The sequence below is a fragment of the Lichenostomus cassidix genome, chromosome 20 (genome assembly GCF_008360975.1).
Source record: "Lichenostomus cassidix isolate B80296 chromosome 20, HeHo_3.0, whole genome shotgun sequence".
In the NCBI taxonomy this organism is placed as follows: Eukaryota; Metazoa; Chordata; class Aves; order Passeriformes; family Meliphagidae; genus Lichenostomus; species Lichenostomus cassidix.
Genome location: NC_139500.1, coordinates 12,845,843 through 12,862,523, shown reverse-complemented (window position 1 = coordinate 12,862,523; position 16,681 = coordinate 12,845,843). Strand labels below are relative to the sequence as shown.

Here is a 16,681-nt window from a genome sequence, read left to right as displayed (position 1 = left end):
TGCTCCTGAACCACCAGGCTGTAACCAGCTATTCACCTAAGAACACAGGAAGTAAAAGGAATCAATTAAATGTGGAGGCATTTACTTTCAGTCCTTCCTCGAGATCAGATCAGCTATTCCCCAAAGAGTGTGCAGGGGTAGGTGTCTGTCTCAACCCTCCTTTGCAAACTGTCCAGCTGCATATTGTGGGGTGCAGGCAGGAATGTGACTTTTCCAGTAGCAGTGGGAGACGTGAAGAGTTCCCCCCCTTGGTGCCTCCAGCCAGGTAGAAGTGTAGCCAGGAGAAGGAACTGGGCCCAAGCTCTCATCACTTTGGCAATTAAAAGAAACCAACAAACCCAGGGATTCTTGTGTTTAACAGGAGCCTCTCTACTCCTTTTTTCCTGCACAGTAAGACCCTCTCTTGCCTGCAGCTGAATTCCAACGGGACAGACAAATGTGCCCAGCCAGGAGGCTCGTTTGGGACATTGTGCCTCGTGTCCCTCACCAGCTGCTGCTCAGCACAGACACTTCAGCTCACTGGGCCTGGCTCTTCCCTCTCGCCATTGGGGAAGCTGCTTACTTTAGTGCTCCAAATCAGCTGCTGGAGCAAAAGAACTGCTGTGAAAAGTACAAAAATGCCAAAGTTAAGCACTTTGTTAAGTCCAGAGCTACCTTTTAACCTCAGGCTGCACGTGGCTGGGAGAAGACAGACTGCTTCTGCCTGTGGCCCACAAATGACATTTATGATCCACCTGAAAGTCTCATAAATGAAAGTCCCTCATCATCCAGACTCAGGTTTCTCACCTCTGTTGGTTTGAACTTCCCACAACAGCACACATGGCCAGTGTTGTGGTGAAGTTACTGCTGTTTCTCTCTGTTCAATGCCACTGTCTGAAGTTATTTGCCTTTGCTGAGCTTCTGAAGCACTGTACCAGCAAAGGTATGGCCAGCAGGACCAGGGCAGGGATCATCCTCCCGTGTTGGGCACTGATGAGGCTGCACCTTGAATCCTGGGACTAGTTCTGGGTCCTTTATGACAAGAAAGACATTGAGGGGCTGGACAGTATCCAGAGAAGGGCAATAGAGCTGGGGAAGGGTCTGGAGCACAAGTGTGATGAGGCGTGGCTGAGAGAGCTGGATGGATGGCCTCAGCCTGGAGAAAAGGAGACTCAGGAGGGAAGGAAGTTGTAGCCAGGTGGAAATTGGTCTCTTCACCCAGGTAACAAGGGACAGAACAAGAGAAAACAGCCTCAAGTTATGCCAAGGGAAGTTTAGGTTGGATATTAAGGAAATTTTTTTCATAGAAAGGGTGGTCAGTCATTGAACAGGCTGTCTATGGCAGTGGTGGATTCACCATCCCTGGAGGTGTTCAAAACATGTGTGGATCTGGCACCTGAGGATATGGGTTAGTGGTAAACCTGGCAATGTTGGGTTAAGGGTTGGACTTGATGATCTTGGAGATCTTTTCCAACCTTGACAATTCTGTGATTCCATAATTTAGCAGCCTGCTCTTGCTCTAAGCCTTCAGCAGGTTCTGGGCTAGACGTCTCAGTAAAGTCCTGGAAGCCACAATAGCAAGGGCAGGCAAGTGCAAGGAAAGAATTACTTGCACCAAGCCCTCAGAATTAGGTTGTTTTTTTTCCTGGTAGGCACATAGAGAGAATCACAGAGTCATTCAGGTTGGAAAAGACCTCTGAGATCATTGAGTCCAACCTCTGATCACCATCTTGTTAACTAAACCCATAGCACTGCCACATCAAGGCATTTCTTGAACACCCTCAGGGATGGGGAGTGCACCACCTCCCCAGGCAGCCCCTTCCAAAACTTGACAACCCCTTCTGTGAAGCAATTCTTGATGTCTAACTTGAACCTCCTCTGGCACACCTTAAGTCTGTGTCCTCTCGTCCTGGTGTTTGTTCCCTGGGATGTGTCTGTTCCCCCAGCAGCACTGCCACCCACCCAATTCCTGTGCACTTGGGGCTACATCCCCATGACAGTTGCTCCTGCACTTGCTGCACCTTATTATTCAGTCTTTCACCCAGTCTCAGCCCCTACTGTCCTCCCCTGCTGTGGGGCTGTTTGCATCCCCCTGAGAGCCACTTGTCCCCAGGTCCTCTCTCCCAAGCCACATTCCCTTAGAGCATCTCCTCTTGCTTCTCCCCTCGCTGCCTTCAGCCCTTTAAACTCCCTAGCTGGGTTCCTGTAACCTGATCACCAGCCCTGTGAGTTAATGACTTCTTTGCCATTTGAAGTTTATGAGTCTTGTTTCACCTTTGCAGAAAAGAGAGCTGCAGGGAAGATATCTATCCCCTTCTCACAGCATGGACCCAAGCTGTGTTTCTCTTTCAAAATTTCTGGAGAAAGATTAATGTTTTTCAGGCATTTGCACGACCAAATTGAAATATGTCTGGTTTTATCAGTTAAAGGCCTATTTCTGACTTAATGCCACAATCACTGGCATCGTGTAAAAACAGGCAGACAGAAATTGGATGTGCAGAAGCAATACCTTCATTTTAATTCAATTTAATTAGTTTAATGACATTTCTCTGGGAGTATGATGGGCAGAGGCTGCTCAGTGTGTATTCCTGGATGGCAAAGCATGCTCATGATATTGTATCAAAGAGATTCTAAGAGAAAAAACAGTGAAAAGAACATTTTCTGTCCCCTAGCAGAGGGTCAGCCAATTAATCACTGTTATTGTTGACGAAGTCATTTTTTCTTGACAGCTGTGCCCTTCAAAACGACATCAGGGGAAACTGAATCCATTTGCTTTATTTCAGCTGGCCAAATCATTGAAGAAAGTTGAAACTAGTTCTGAAAAAAAACAGCCAGGAAAACAGGGACATCAGAGAACTCAGAATGACAGAATAAATGGGCTGTTCTGAGCACTCAGCAAAGTGCATTTACTGCTCTGTATTTACTGTTTTTAAAAAAATGTTAAGATTATTGTTTATTGAATTTGTTGAGAAGCAATGAAATCTCCTGCAATTTTATTTTTAAATATCATTTTACTACCCAACAGCAATAGTAAATCCATAAAATAACACATGATTGACCAGGACTATGGATTTAAAAAAAAAATTGTTTGCTTTGTACATTCTTATTAGTCTTGGCTAAGATGTTATAAAAGCAGTATCTTTTGACACCTTTTATTATACAAGGGTCAAGGGGTTTTTATGTTTCTTAAAGAAAGCTTCAAATAGCCCACATAGCGGGTTCCTGCATCTTTCATATGGCTGCTGTATAAACAAGCCCATTTTACACAGGAAATGACATAACCATGTAAAAGTGTACATGGAGTTTAGGCACATATTCAAACACTAATGGGAATGCATTGTTTTCAATGGCATACTTTTATGTTTACCTATTGAGCTTAGTACCCGTATTTTAGCCAAATACAACAAAAATTATCCACACATACCTGTCTTATAGTGTACTGTTTATTTGAAATTTGGACCTTCACAAAGACTCTCATGGGACAGATAATGACCCTAAAAAGTAAATACAAATGAGGCATTCTCAGTGAGAGAGTGAAACCTGCCATCATAAAGGTGGAAAGCTGAACTTTTAACCTGTATTGCTTTACAGCTCAGGTTTCTCTGCCTTTCTGCCATCCAGTTGCTCACACCAACTCACCCATGGGAAGAAAGCTGTTACAATGATTTAGGGTGTCTATCTTTGCACATTATATAATGACCATGCTAAAGAAACCAGTGCCAGACTCCTGCAGTTGTAGAATCACAGAATCATTAAGGCTGGAAAAGACCTCCACTAAACCACATCTCCCAGTGTCACATCTGCTTGTTTGCTGAACACTTCCAGGGATGGTGACTCCACCACTTCCATGGCCAATGTCAAGGCTCTCTGTTTCTCTCCAGTTTCTGTGCTGAGTGTCAACTCCAGGGTGTGTCTTATTCCTAAACTTCTGGGTTTGGAGGGGAATGAGGATTGAGTGAACTCCACCTGGGTTGCGCTTTTGTGCTCTTTGGTGACATTCATGTACCTTGGGAAGTTTCAATGCCTGTTTCTGTTCTCATTCCAGGTAACTGGAACTGCAGATTCCCGTGTAAAGTCTTGACAAGATCGGCAACAATTTGTGAGTAGATAGAAGTCTGTGCCAGGGGATTCCAATGCCTCCAACAATGTACCAATAAAGCACCTCTAGGTTAGTACACATTTACACCATGGGGAAAGTCAGTAGAGCATTCCAGAACAAAATAGCGTAGAACTGCAATTCCCAGAGTTATCAAACAATTTCACAATGTAAATGCAAAAGGACACTCTCGACATCACAATACTGGCTTATAACTGGTACAAACCAAGAATACTCAATTTAAGACTTAAAAGTGGAAAAAACCCCTACCCTGTTCCTATGCCCAAGATTATAAACTTCTCACTTTGAGCTGAACCAAACTCGAGCAGTGCCAGGGCCATCCCTTCTGGATGTCGCCACATTTGATAAACCAGCCAAGCAAACTGGATGTCATCTTACCTCCTAAACAGGACACTTGGGCTGAAATGGCTTCTATTTTGGCCAAACCAAATTTTGAAGCAGTAATAATCCATTATAATTCCAGCATTTTACTGTCTGTGGTTTCAAATTTGTTTAAACTGGTATTACAGACCTACTGGTGGTTTTGTTTTTTCTTTTCCTTTCTAGGTGTAACTCCCATCAAGCAGAATGTGGGGTTTTGAATGATTACCAAAGGGTGTTTTTTAAGACTTTAGTTTGTCAGTATTTAATTTTTCCTCAGATCATACTGTTTGCTTTGGGATAATTGCAAAATCTTGACATATTTTTCCATTTAAATGCTGACACGTACTCAATTTAAGTACCATTTCCCTGAACTTTTATCTTGCTTTATTCATGCACTGAAAAAGTCATACAAGGACAGGAAGAAAGAACCTCAGAGAGATTTATACCTATTAGGTTTTAGAAATTTTCTATCACGACCAGCCTCACCAGTACCCTCAGGCTGGTCACCAACTCTGCAACGTGAACTGAACACAAATTTTCCTCCTCAGATTTCCAAATGATCTTGTAAAACCAGTGCTACGATCCATCAAAGTTGTTGCAGCATCTGATGAATCCAGGTGGAACTGAAGCAAACTGCCCTGTGCAGGCAGTCCTAATCCCAGGAGTTAACTTGTCTTAACTTAGATTTGCTTCAAGTGTATTTAAATAGCCAGTATTTGCTATTTTAAACTGATCACTCTGAGCCATCAAGGAACATGCCTGTGTGGTTAATAACTGGCATGGCACAGCTGTGTCTCATACATCAGAGCAGAGATTTCCCTGGGAATGTGCAAACAGCATTCCCAGAGAGTGGGAGCAGCGCTTTCACCTAAGGAAGAAAGGAGACAACCTTTTGTGATGGTCATTCAGCCTGTCTGTGCAGGAAGAGCCAGTGCAGGAAGAAGGTGCAAAAAAGTTGCAAGACAGTCACCCAAAACCAGCCATGAGCAGGAAAATAACTGCTTGAACAGATTGGCGGAAAAAAGCCTGAGCTGCCCTCTTGGCTCTGGACTTGGCAGAGGAATGTTTTCTCTCCTACTATAGCAATGGTAAATCATATCTAAATCAGCTTTTAGTAAAGCTTAGGCTTGTTGTTCTGAAAGACTGGCTGGTGATAAGCACTTTGTGCTGAGCCTGGCTAAGGAAGAGCAGGACTTGGAAGTGCACACTGAGAGTCTGGAAGAGAGATGGAAGATCCCTGCATGCAGCCCTGACCCACAAAAAAGGCCCATGAGATGCCAGAATTTCTCATGCACTCATTACAAAGCAGCTTCAAGTGCTGATCATTCTACAGGCCTGCTGCCCTGCATGCTGGGGATTCACTGGCCGGATAAGGGCAGCTTTCTGGTCCCCTGGGTTTGCAGTGGGCAGGCAGGCCCTGCAGGCAGGAGAACCAGGCAGTGTCAGTTCCTGCAGGCACGAGAACCAGGCAGTGTCAGTTCCTGCAGGCAGGAATGATGGTGCTGAGCAAATCTCACAGACCAAGTCTCCCCACAGGGCTGTTCTGCAACACCAGGCTGAAGGTGAGGGCACAGGGCAGGTCACCTGCACAGGGGTTCCCCAGGTGTCCTGCAGCAAGGCTGCTTATCCAGGTACGTTAAGCTGGTTAAAGGCTCAGCTGCCCAGAGTGCAGGAGGAAGGGCAGAGCTTGATTTCACTGTTTATGGCTGTTGATCAGGAATTTAAGAAGGTTTGCTGCTGGTGTGAGCTGGAGCATGTCCAGACTGGGGTACGGAGCAGGCGGACCTCCGGGGCCATATTCAGCTCCCGGACATTACCCACACCAGTGATGCTGTCCAGAGCCAGGAAATCTCATGACATGATGATCTAAGCAATATCAAACCTTAGCATTTATATTTTGTACTGTTGATAAACTCCTCAGTAATTTCTGGTGGTTCATAGGACCCTTCTGATCCATCTGCAGTTGAAGATTTGGTACCAACTTGTGTGGGTGGAAACATAATGGAGCAATCCCATTTATAATCCATGTCTGGAATAGATAAAGGGGATATACAAACACACAGCCCTTGGAGAGTGGAATAAAAGGACACCAGAGCTCTTTTGCAACCATTTGCATAACTCATTTTTGTCCCAAATACATCTAGTGACAGTGTCATTACCTACCAGATTAAACCAGGCCTTCCTTTCAGATCTTTCTTCCAATGTTTCCACAGTTTCTCTCTGTGGCACCAAAACACACAGACATGTTTTGCATACCCCTGGTATTCTCCTGCACAGAAAAGTCCCTTTCACTTGTATTTATTGTACAAAAACATAAAAACAATTTCTTAATTCCATTATGATTACGCAGAGCTGGACAGCTAGGCACAATGCAGCAGTGTGTCAATAATTTATTACATCTTATGCCATAATTGAACACTTTTACTATGAGCATTTGAGAACAACTTGGACCTTATACAGAATAATATATTTTGCTACATAATAATGGAAAGATGGATACTTAAGGAAGATATGTAGCGTGGAGGAAAACATACATGGAAGCAAATACCTCCTGCATCACCTATCTTCATGTAAAACTTAAAACTAAACCAACATATTATATTTAATGACCCCTTTTTAATATATGGATAGTTTCAAGAGCTAATCAGAAAGAAATCATATTACAGTGCAACTATTTACACCAAGGTGGGGGCACACCAGAACACAACCTTTTCTTCTAGACATCAGGATTCTTTTCTCACATTTATGAATGGACAAAGCACATGAGAATCAGACAGAAATTCAGTCTCAAGAGCAATCTTCAAAGGAAGAAACAGGTCATATCAACTGCTTTGGGGCTAAAAGCAAGAGATCTCGAGGTGCAGAGGTATCATCTTCTCTGTCATGGACTTCACTTAGAGTCAGTCCTGTGTTGCCAGTGGCACAAGGCCTTAAATCCAGGTGTGTGACAGCATTCAAATGCTACTGAAATATGTCTACGAAGAGACATATAGAAACACTGGATTTATTGCTACATCCTTGTAAACAAACTTACCCTAAAGGTAAGAAATGTAGTTAACCTTGTTTGAGGAGAAGTTATGTCCAATGTGTCATATTACCTTTCGTACCATATTCGTGTGAGCAACTGTTCTGCTACCTGCAACCACACGACTCCACCACCATGTCCTCGTACTGCTTGTAGACCACGTTGTTTGCAGAGTCAATGAAAAGGATGCTGATGGGGCTCAGCCTGGTTGGGACACAGCAAGTCGGGGGGGTTGATTCTGGGTCCATCGAGTTCATTAATGTCTGGATAACTGCGTGGTTGGTGGGCTCCAGGTGGGATCGGAGGGGGAATTCACAGAGCCCTTCGCAGTGATATGCTTCATACTCCAGAGGGGCTATTATCCAGTCATCCCAGCCCATATCCTTAAAATTCACGTGGAGGGCTTTTCTGCTACACCTCGCCTTCAGATTCTTAGTGGGCCTCTTCCCTTGCCGTGTTGCTAGAGGAGCTCTTCTTTTCCGCCTCTGGTTGAATAAGTACTCATAAACAGTTTTGTCATCTTGGCCAGATCTAGCTTTGATTTCATTGAAGAATAAGTCTCTTTTTTTCGTCCTCCCAAACACCAAGAACAGAGCCTTTTCATTGACTTGTCTTCCCGTTCTATTGAAACCCACACTCCTGAGATCAACAGCTCTCCCCCTGTCAAAAGTTTCCAGCTCAAAACACAAGTTAACCAAGTTTTTAAAGTTTCTGAAAAGTTTCCAGATGTCAAACACTTCCCACTTGGGTGTATCGGTGATACTGACAGTCCGAGAGTCCAGGAGTGTTGACGCTTGTCTGTTTGTAGAGCAACTAAATAATTTCACTTGGGAAGTTTTTCCAGAAGAATGAGACTTCCATGTATCAGAAGGCTTTTTCCTCAATATTCGAAGCTCTGCTCCCAGCAAACCATCTTTTTCTAATGCACTGATGTCAAAAATATATTTTTGTTTTCTTATAGTTGGTGCTCGTTCATCTAAAAAAAGCACACACATTTTTAAACTTATATCAAGCACAGACCAGTATCAGTTATTCAGTTATTAATGGTTTTCAAGTTTCCTCATAAGCCTAGAAGTTGCCCTAATTAGCCCAGTGAACAAAAAAAGCAGTTTTTGTCTACGGGATCAGCTCTGTGTGAGGACCCAGAAGAACTCAGTGACTCACCAGGAAAATGAGTTTCTAAATCTGCCTTGTGGAAATCTCATTTCTTTCACCAGTGGGCATTTTCTAACTTCAAACTTGTGATTAGCCAATTGAAAAATAATACTTCTTCATGGCAGAGCACTCACAGGACCTATTCACCACTTATATCCTACTTAAATTACTGAAACAGAGTTTCAGTGGTGGCCAGCCCTCATGCTGGCTCCAAACGGGAGCAAATTTACCCTTAGATGATTCAATAGTAAATTAGTCCTTTAAAACCAGCATCCCCAAGAACTGCCAGACACAAGGATAATTGCCTTATTAACTAAACCCCACATGATTCACAGTACTTCAAAGTGGGCAGAAAAACATTCCTCCCTTTAACCTGAATTTACATTTGCTTGCTTCATCTGGGGAGGAATATGGCTGAGGCAACCTTTCAGGGACATTAACAGTGCCTTCCAGTGGCGAGCTGAGAACCTGAAGTGTGAGCAGTGTATCCCCCCTTCCCAGCAGCCAAGCTATTAATGAAGAGATGGCAAACAAACCCAGTGCTGGTGAGTCTTTCATCACAATTCCTTCCCCAGCTGTAGCCTGTGTTGCTTCCTTAAGTACATGGCAAAACTCTTACTAACGTCACTGGAAGCAACATGGGGCTCCCCTAGCAGAGTGGTGAGGTCAATATCATTCTTTGGGAGCCTGGTTATTTCTCCTGTGAAAGCAAACCCTAGCCCAAATTTTCAAAAGTGTTTGGAACTGGAATGTTGAACTGCAAGTTCTGGAGTCCCAGAAGTTATTCCTCTTGGCAGTCTGTGCTGAGCTGTGGGCTCCTTGTTGGTACCTGGAAGCTTTGAGCTAGGACAGATACACCCACCCCACAGGATAATGACTCCTGGGTCTGCAGTGTAGTTCCTCATGATTCTACCTTGAACAAACCAGACTGACCCTTTCATACTGAAACTTGTGGGTTGTTTTTTTTTTTACAGAATAGCTCCATTCTTAGCATATTATATGTTTTTAGGCACACTACAGTCTAACGTTAGGAGTTTCCATGAGCCAGTTTCCAGCTAGCTAGAAAGAAAATAACACAAAAATGCAAAAGGTTTTTAGACACCTAAGCATGCAAAGACTGATTGGTTTTCAACAATATGCATCTAAAATACTTTCTAAATGTTTTCTTTGGCTGCCACACAACCATCTAGTTCTGCCTGTAAATGAGTTTTCCAAGATAAGGCAGGAGGACAAAATCTGCAGCAAAGTTGTGTGATTTCATTTACATTAAAAAGAGCTATTTGACTCTACCAAAGTAGGATTATTTTCCAATACTCTCTACATTTATAAACACACTCAGACATCTCTCTCTGTCCACACACACACGAGCTCCTTTCTTACCTTGTCCTTTGTCTATAAAGCTGGTTATTGTATTGGCAAGTCCAGCCTCCAGTTTTACACTTCCATTAACACCCTTTCTTTCTGCATCTGAGAGAGTCCTGTACAAAGAGAGCATGTATTCATGTGGCGTTATTGGGGGATGTCGGAAAGTTTCCTTAGCTTCCCTCTGGGTTACAGGCTCTTTAGTCTTTTTGGTTTTGAAAGAATCAGTGTCAGTACTGCTTGTGCCAGTTTTTTTCAAAGCCACCTTGCTGCTAAGATTTTGAACCTTTGGAGTCACTGTCCTCACTCCAGAAGGTCTGCTGGGGAGATGTCCTACCTTGCCCTCCGTGGCTGCTGTTCTTGAGGGAACCTTCTTTGACTCATCGTTCTTGGCCAGCAGAGCTCCAGCCTGAACAGCACTGCTTTTAGTCCTGGCCTTTGAGGTCCCAGCACTGTATCCATGGCTTGCAGTCCTCAGTGTACCTGCCCGTGCAGAGGGATTCCTCTCCTTTCCTTCTGCTTTTAAAAAACCTAGTTTAGATCCTGGATTACCGTGGCCTGCTTCAGAATTACTCAGCGCTCCAGGAACTAGATCCAGAGACAGCCAAGTTAAATGCCAAAGCAGTAAAGTGAGAAAATGCAGGATTTTCATCCTCTGGTCTTCCTCTGAATGCCACTAAAGAAAAAATCAGAAAAGGTTCCTCCAGTTTGGCAGAAGAAAACATGAAAGAAATTAAAAACCGAAGTTAGCAAAAATGGTTTTCGTTTGAGATTAAAACATTTCAAATATCGTTGTTCAATACTTGTATCCAGTCCCATAGTGGAAATGCTCATGTACTCAGATACGATCTCCCCTGACTTCAGTTAGCAGCTATAAAGAACTTGTTCTTGAAAAGAGAAAGTTTACCACCTCGTTTTCTTCTGTAAAACTGACTGAAAACTTGAAGGAGTCTTGTTTAAATCCAAGGGTTTTTTTTTTTTTCCAAGAAGGAAGAATGGCGTAATGCTGCCTCTGTGTTAAAAGGTTTTTTTAAAGTTTTGAGTTTTGAATCCTTTCCAGTGAAAATATTTCACACACAGAGACCTGCAGGTGCTCAGAAATCTTTTACAAACCTGAACTCTGGAATTGGAAACGGAATTCCAACAAACCTATTTAATTACTCTCTGATGTCATGCTGTCTAAACTAATTTAACTGCGATATATTTCTTTAAAAAAATCTTCTTTACCCTTTTCATTAGCATGAGTCATACTCTGCCTCATGTGAAACAGCTCCACAGGCTCAAAACTCCAGAGGATGCCTTTTCAAGTGGCAGTATGACCTCTGCCTCAGCCCTCGATGAACTTCACGTTTAGACAGGACAAACTGCAAGATCAACAACTGAGACCTGTCACACAGTCCACTGGACACATACATAAACTAATTTAGAAATAATTCATGTAGCTCTTTTTCCAGAGAACTGTAACAGTGGCTTCACTTTGTCCCCCTGTGACTGAAGGGCTGAGCTGTAACGCAGGCGCTTAACAAGGGTAACATTTAATTTTACACAAACACAACAGGGCCGTGCCCGCAGTCAGTGTATTTTGGCTTATTTATTGCTGTGCTTAAAAAAACCCGTGTCAGCCCAGCTGGAGAAGCAGCTCCTGTCGGAGGGGATGCCCCGCGGGGCGGGCGCGGAGCAGCGGGGCAGCAGTGCACCCTGCAGGCAGCCATCCTCCTCCTCCTTCCTCTCCCTCTCCAGAGCCACTCGGGAGCTGGACACAGGCCGAACCCCGTCTTTCCTCCAGAGACTGCTGAGCACCAGCCTGTGTTTTAATATTAGATGCAAAATGTCCAAGAGCTGCCGACCCCGGGGCCGCGAGAAGGCTGCAGATCAAACCCAGCGTTCCTCACAGTCACGGCTGTCCTGCGGCTTTCAGCTGTCCAGAAGAGAGTGTGGAGCAAGTGTGTCTTTCATAAGCAGCAAAAATGAACTGTTGTTTTAAATGAGCCTTCGGGAAAAGAGGCACTGGGCTGAAATCAACAGGGATTACCGGGACCCGTTTCTCATCTTGCACTGATGCTAAGCCCAGTCCTTCTCCTGCAATTGCTTTTTCTTTCTGAATTAAGAAGAAAGGGAAAAGTACACTACCTTTTAGCTTGATCTGTGTGTGCTGCAGCATTCCCCACCCATCCTGACTAGTATTAGAAGCACTAAACTACTTTCATAAATAAACCTGCGTGACATGAGGAGCTCTGAATGCTTCACTTGTTTTGATGGAGGAACTGAAGGATAGAAGAGTTCAGTGATTTCACAGATGTCACAAATAAGGTACATTCAAATTGTGATCCTCCTGATTTTGATCTAATGGCCCTTCCTCTGATGTCAGTTGTGCTTTTGAAATTCCCCTACAAAATAAAGCAGCTTCTCCTCTGCTCTCCTCTCCAGGAGTTACCTCTGGTGAAACCATTCCCCAGCAATCACCCCACAACATCCAGTGGCACTCCCAGCCATGCCATCATTTTATCCTTCCCATATTGCCCACCTTTCTGCTGGGTGGTGTGCTGTGTCTGGTTCAGTGCCATGGAGGTATTGATCAGCTTGCCAGTAAGCCACAAAAGCCGCTACATGTTGAGATTCCACTTTTAATCTATCCAGCTTCCAGTTTTCACAATGCTTGTAAGAATTTAATATCTTTTAAAGGCTGTTTGCTCTATCAAACTTGGCTGAGATTCGCAAACAGATTTACAAATTAATTAAGAGATGGACATGAAAGAGCAGGAGGTAAGACAATGTGATTACATGGGCTTTGTCTTAGTAAATCAGACTAAAAGCATGATTATTAATATGTTCAAAGAATATTTACATGACTGAGATTAAAATATCTTAGTGGGCTGGACAGAGCTAGACAGAAAGAAAAAGGAAACACAAGCAAAAGAAGCTGTGCAAACTAATCTCTCTCTTTAAAAGAGGCTCTCTTGAAGCAAACTCCATTTCAGGGCTTAGAACCACAGGAGCATGGATGCTGTAGAGTGCACTGAGCCCCATGGCCCCCAGAGTGGAATGCTGACCTTGAACAAGATGCACAGACTGGGGGGGTCCTATGAACCCTACACCAAAGTGGAGTTATTCCAAGTGGCTAAACTCAAACTCAGCTGGTATCTTCAATATGTAGGTGGAAACCCTCATACTGGCGAGGCTTTGGATCAGATACAGGACATAGTGGAAGAGGAGTTCCAAGCCTCTCACTGCTCACCACCAGCCAAATTTCCGTGCACCCTCAAGTGGCTGGGTTCATACAGCCCCCCTGTCCTTCTTGGCCCATTCTGTGACAGTAGATCCTCCCTCACACAGTGTGTGCAGGGATTTGAAAAGGGATTTGAAACTCTGGTCCCTGCCCTTGCAAGTGCATTGCCACCTGTTCTCCACATCCTGAGATTATGCCTACATAAGCTGTGACACCTTCTCAGACAATCTCAGCGAGCCCTTCGGGATGTCCAGCATGGTTCAGAGGAAGGGATCACTCTAGGGAGCCAGAGGAACATTTCATAGTGTTGGAAACATTGCCATTCCCTGAAGATAAATGGATATATGATGCCAAGAGTTGTAATTTGTTCACTGCTGCAAACTTGCGGTTGAAGCTGCACATGGAAATCTTTATTCTAGGGATCTATCAGGAATTTCATTGTCCTTTCCCAGATGAACTAATTTCCAGAAAGGATTTACAGGATTGAGTTAAATCCATATATTAGGCCATTTGCTGACACATTGTTTTTGCTTATTGAAACTAATTAACATTCTGTTTCTGTGAGGATTTATACCTCTGCACTATAGCTCTTGGGGGACTGTTTTTTAAAAGTATGAAGTTATAATTTTAGGAAGGAACTTAACAGCTCCGTGCTTTTCAAAAGGAAAGAATTACACAAAACTCACAGATGTTGTAATTAAAACTTGCTTGTCTTGGGCCAGAGCAAAACAAATAGAATGCTGTTTCCACTTCCATGTGAAATGGTGGCATAATTTTAAAACTCTGTGATACAATGCTGTGATGTTAAATAAAAAATTAAAAGTCCAAAGAAATTATTTTGTCATTGGTTATCAAGAAACTTGGCTACATCTGCGAACAGTAGTGAACTACGAAGCCCAGAATAATAGAATAATGGAATATCCTGAGTGGGAGTGTTATTTTTGTTTCTTGGGTCCACGGATGTGCCTAATTCCTCCAACTCTGAATTAAGTGGAAATTAGTTTTTTCCCTACCTTTTGTTACCTCTGCCGGTTACCAGTTAGAGAAATACAGGGTTTATTTCAAACTTCTTGTAGTCTGTTTACTTACAGAGTCGCTGCATTTGGTATACAATGTTAATTAACCTGACTTGCCTTCTACAGATGTTGTTCGTCTTTGCAATACGTTTAAATGATTCAAGATTTGAGACAGATTGAGTGATTCGCTAAGCCAAATTACTTAGCTGACCAAAGAGAATTTTGGTGGCAATTCATTTGTTCTACCTCTTTAAAAAACCAGAATGTCGGTGATGAAGCATTCATTGTCACAGGAAAAGGCAGGGACTGAAAACAAGTCAGCGTTACTCAGCTGCCAAATACAAAATTAAACATATTTTTAGCAATGAGCTTAACTAATTCCCAGAACAATTCCCGATGAAATGCGGAGGTTTCCCTATCCCTGTTTTTGTATGATTACATTCCCTGCCGGCGCAGCAGAGCGGAAGCGCCGTGAGCGGGCAGCGCTGAGGGCGCCACGGCAAGGCCCCGCCGCCAGGCCCCGCCGCCCCTCACGGAGCCTGCGCTGCCTCCGGGCGGCCCGGGCAGACGAGGGGAGCCGCTCCGCCCGCGGCCAGCGGGGCGGGACCCTCCGGGCAGGCGGAACCCTCGGGGCGGGCGGGGCAGAGCCCCGGGCGGAGCGGCCGGGCCGGGCCGGGCCGGACCATGGCGGGCAGCGCGGGGCGCGGGGAGCACAGCCCGGGCTCACTGCGGCGGCGGCTGCGGAGCGCGGAGGAGGCGCAGCAGCGTCAGGCGGGGCTGGTGCGGCAGCTGCAGGACGAGGTGAGGAGCGAGCGGTGCCCGGCGGCGGGGAGGGGCGCCCAGGCCGCCCGCGCTGCTCACGGGGACTCGGCGGGAGCCCGCGGGGCCTCTCCGGGCGGGCGGCGCCGAGCTCGGAGCTTAGGGCGGGAAGGCCCCGGGGCCGCCCGTCCCGCCGCGGTGTCGCTGCCGAGCCCCTCCTGAGCTCGGTGCCTGCAGCATCGCCGCTGTTCGCCCCCGTCAGCGCGGTTTGTCCCGGAGTCGAGCCGGTGTGCTTGCAGAGCAAGTTTGGAAACTCATTTCGGTCGCTTCAAGGACCCCCTTGAACAGCCACACGTTGGCTCGGGGTACGTGCGGGCCGCAGGTCAGGCAGGGCTGCCCGCACCTGTCTCATCGTTCTGCTTGCTGTCGCTGTCTCGGGTGAGCAGACAGCGCTACCTGTGAATGAAACCCCACGGCAGTCTCTGTCATATTACAGTGAAGCTTCGCTGTATTGCAGCGACTTCTTGTTAAGTGTATCAGCAGCATCACTGTGCTTGGGCTGTACAGACTCAGAGAAAAGTTAATGTAGGGGGAGCAGAGTCTATTGCAAGCTGCTTCTCTCATCTTCATTCTCTGTATCCATTCAGGTGCTGCAGTACCAGACCTGGTGTCGAGAGTTGGAGCAGCAAGTGAAAGCTGGAGGGGTGAGTGCAGGTTGTGAACTAGAGAGGGTGTATCTGATGTTCCCCAGTGCAGACCAATAAAAACCTCCCACAAACGAATGACAGGAAAGCAGATTTTTACTGTCTTAGGGTTTAGAGAAGCATTGTGAGTTTTCCCATCAGTGTTTTTATCCACTTGCCATTCTTAGAGAAGTCAGTAGTCCCAGAAATGCCAGTCCAGAAAGCACACTTGAGGATTTTAATTTTGTGAAAGAGCGCTTTATAGGAATTATATTTGTCCTGGGTCTCAGGAGAGGACTGTGCTGTGTGTCTGTGCTGCGTGACTGTGCTGCACCTTACATGATACAGCTGTCCTGGAGAAAGAACCAGTTGAAACAGCATTTGGGAAGGCAGGAAGGCTGATGTTCAACATACAGAACTGGCTCTATGCTTTTCTTTCTGCTTCATGGCTGAAGTAACCTAGAAACCAAAGGGCAGGAGAATAAGAAAGCATTCCCAGGCTTCAAGTCAAAGTCAGCCCTTAGGGTCATGAACTGAGGATATGTAGCAGTGGGAGAATGAGGAGAGCTACTCTGAGTAGCACCCTTCCTCTTCCTTCCTCCCTGTAGTCACAGTGCTGTTACACCTGGAAGAAGCCACAAGCTCCTGAGATAGCCAACAGATGGATGGAAAAATGGTGCATGCTGACAGTGGTGAAGGAAACACCAGCATCTGACTAAACATTTCCTTTCTTCTTAAAGGGGTCCCTTCCAGGCAGGTGGGAAGCCACAGCAGACCACAGCCTGGAGGAAGCATTGCTTCAAGTGGAAGAGAAGCAGCAAAGGTACAAGGAAGAAGCATTTCTTCATACTTGGTATCCTGGATGCTCATGGAAGTGAGGGAAAACCTGTCGGTGCTACCTGGTCTCCCCAAGGGAAGCGGTTGGGCAAGGTGCTTTGAGAGGAGAAAGGTCCACAATCTGCTTTCTGTGGTGCAGTAATAGTGGTGTGTGCTGAA

The 16,681-nt window shown here is 45.2% G+C and overlaps 2 protein-coding genes across 2 annotated transcripts in view; one reads left to right on the top strand and one right to left on the bottom strand.

Annotated features, from left to right (window-relative positions):
* Positions 1-6,741: 6,741 nt before the first annotated feature.
* Positions 6,742-14,816, bottom strand: GDF5 (growth differentiation factor 5). The gene is made up of 2 exons (XM_085079019.1): positions 10,020-14,816; positions 6,742-8,460 (listed from the first exon to the last, which is right to left on the bottom strand). The coding sequence occupies exons 1-2, from the start codon at positions 10,651-10,653 to the stop codon at positions 7,592-7,594; spliced, it is 1,503 nt and encodes a 500-aa protein (XP_084935145.1). The 5' UTR covers positions 10,654-14,816; the 3' UTR covers positions 6,742-7,591.
* Positions 14,817-14,889: 73 nt separating this feature from the next.
* The window catches only part of LOC146428861 (uncharacterized), a 29,658-nt gene continuing 27,866 nt past the window's right edge, over positions 14,890-16,681 (top strand). Inside the window, 3 exon segments of the mRNA XM_085079018.1 lie at positions 14,890-15,044; positions 15,650-15,706; positions 16,426-16,508. Coding sequence (XP_084935144.1) covers positions 14,928-15,044; positions 15,650-15,706; positions 16,426-16,508 — 257 coding nt within the window. The 5' untranslated portion in view covers positions 14,890-14,927.

Excerpts from the sequence above, each read along its gene's own strand:
- GDF5 (XM_085079019.1), bottom strand. The coding sequence starts at position 10,653 with ATGAAAATCCTGCATTTTCTCACTTTACTGCTTTGGCATTTAACTTGG. Across the intron at positions 8,461-10,019 it reads CTTTATAGACAAAGGACAAG|ATGAACGAGCACCAACTATA; the intron begins GTAAGAAAGGAG and ends TGCTTTTTTTAG.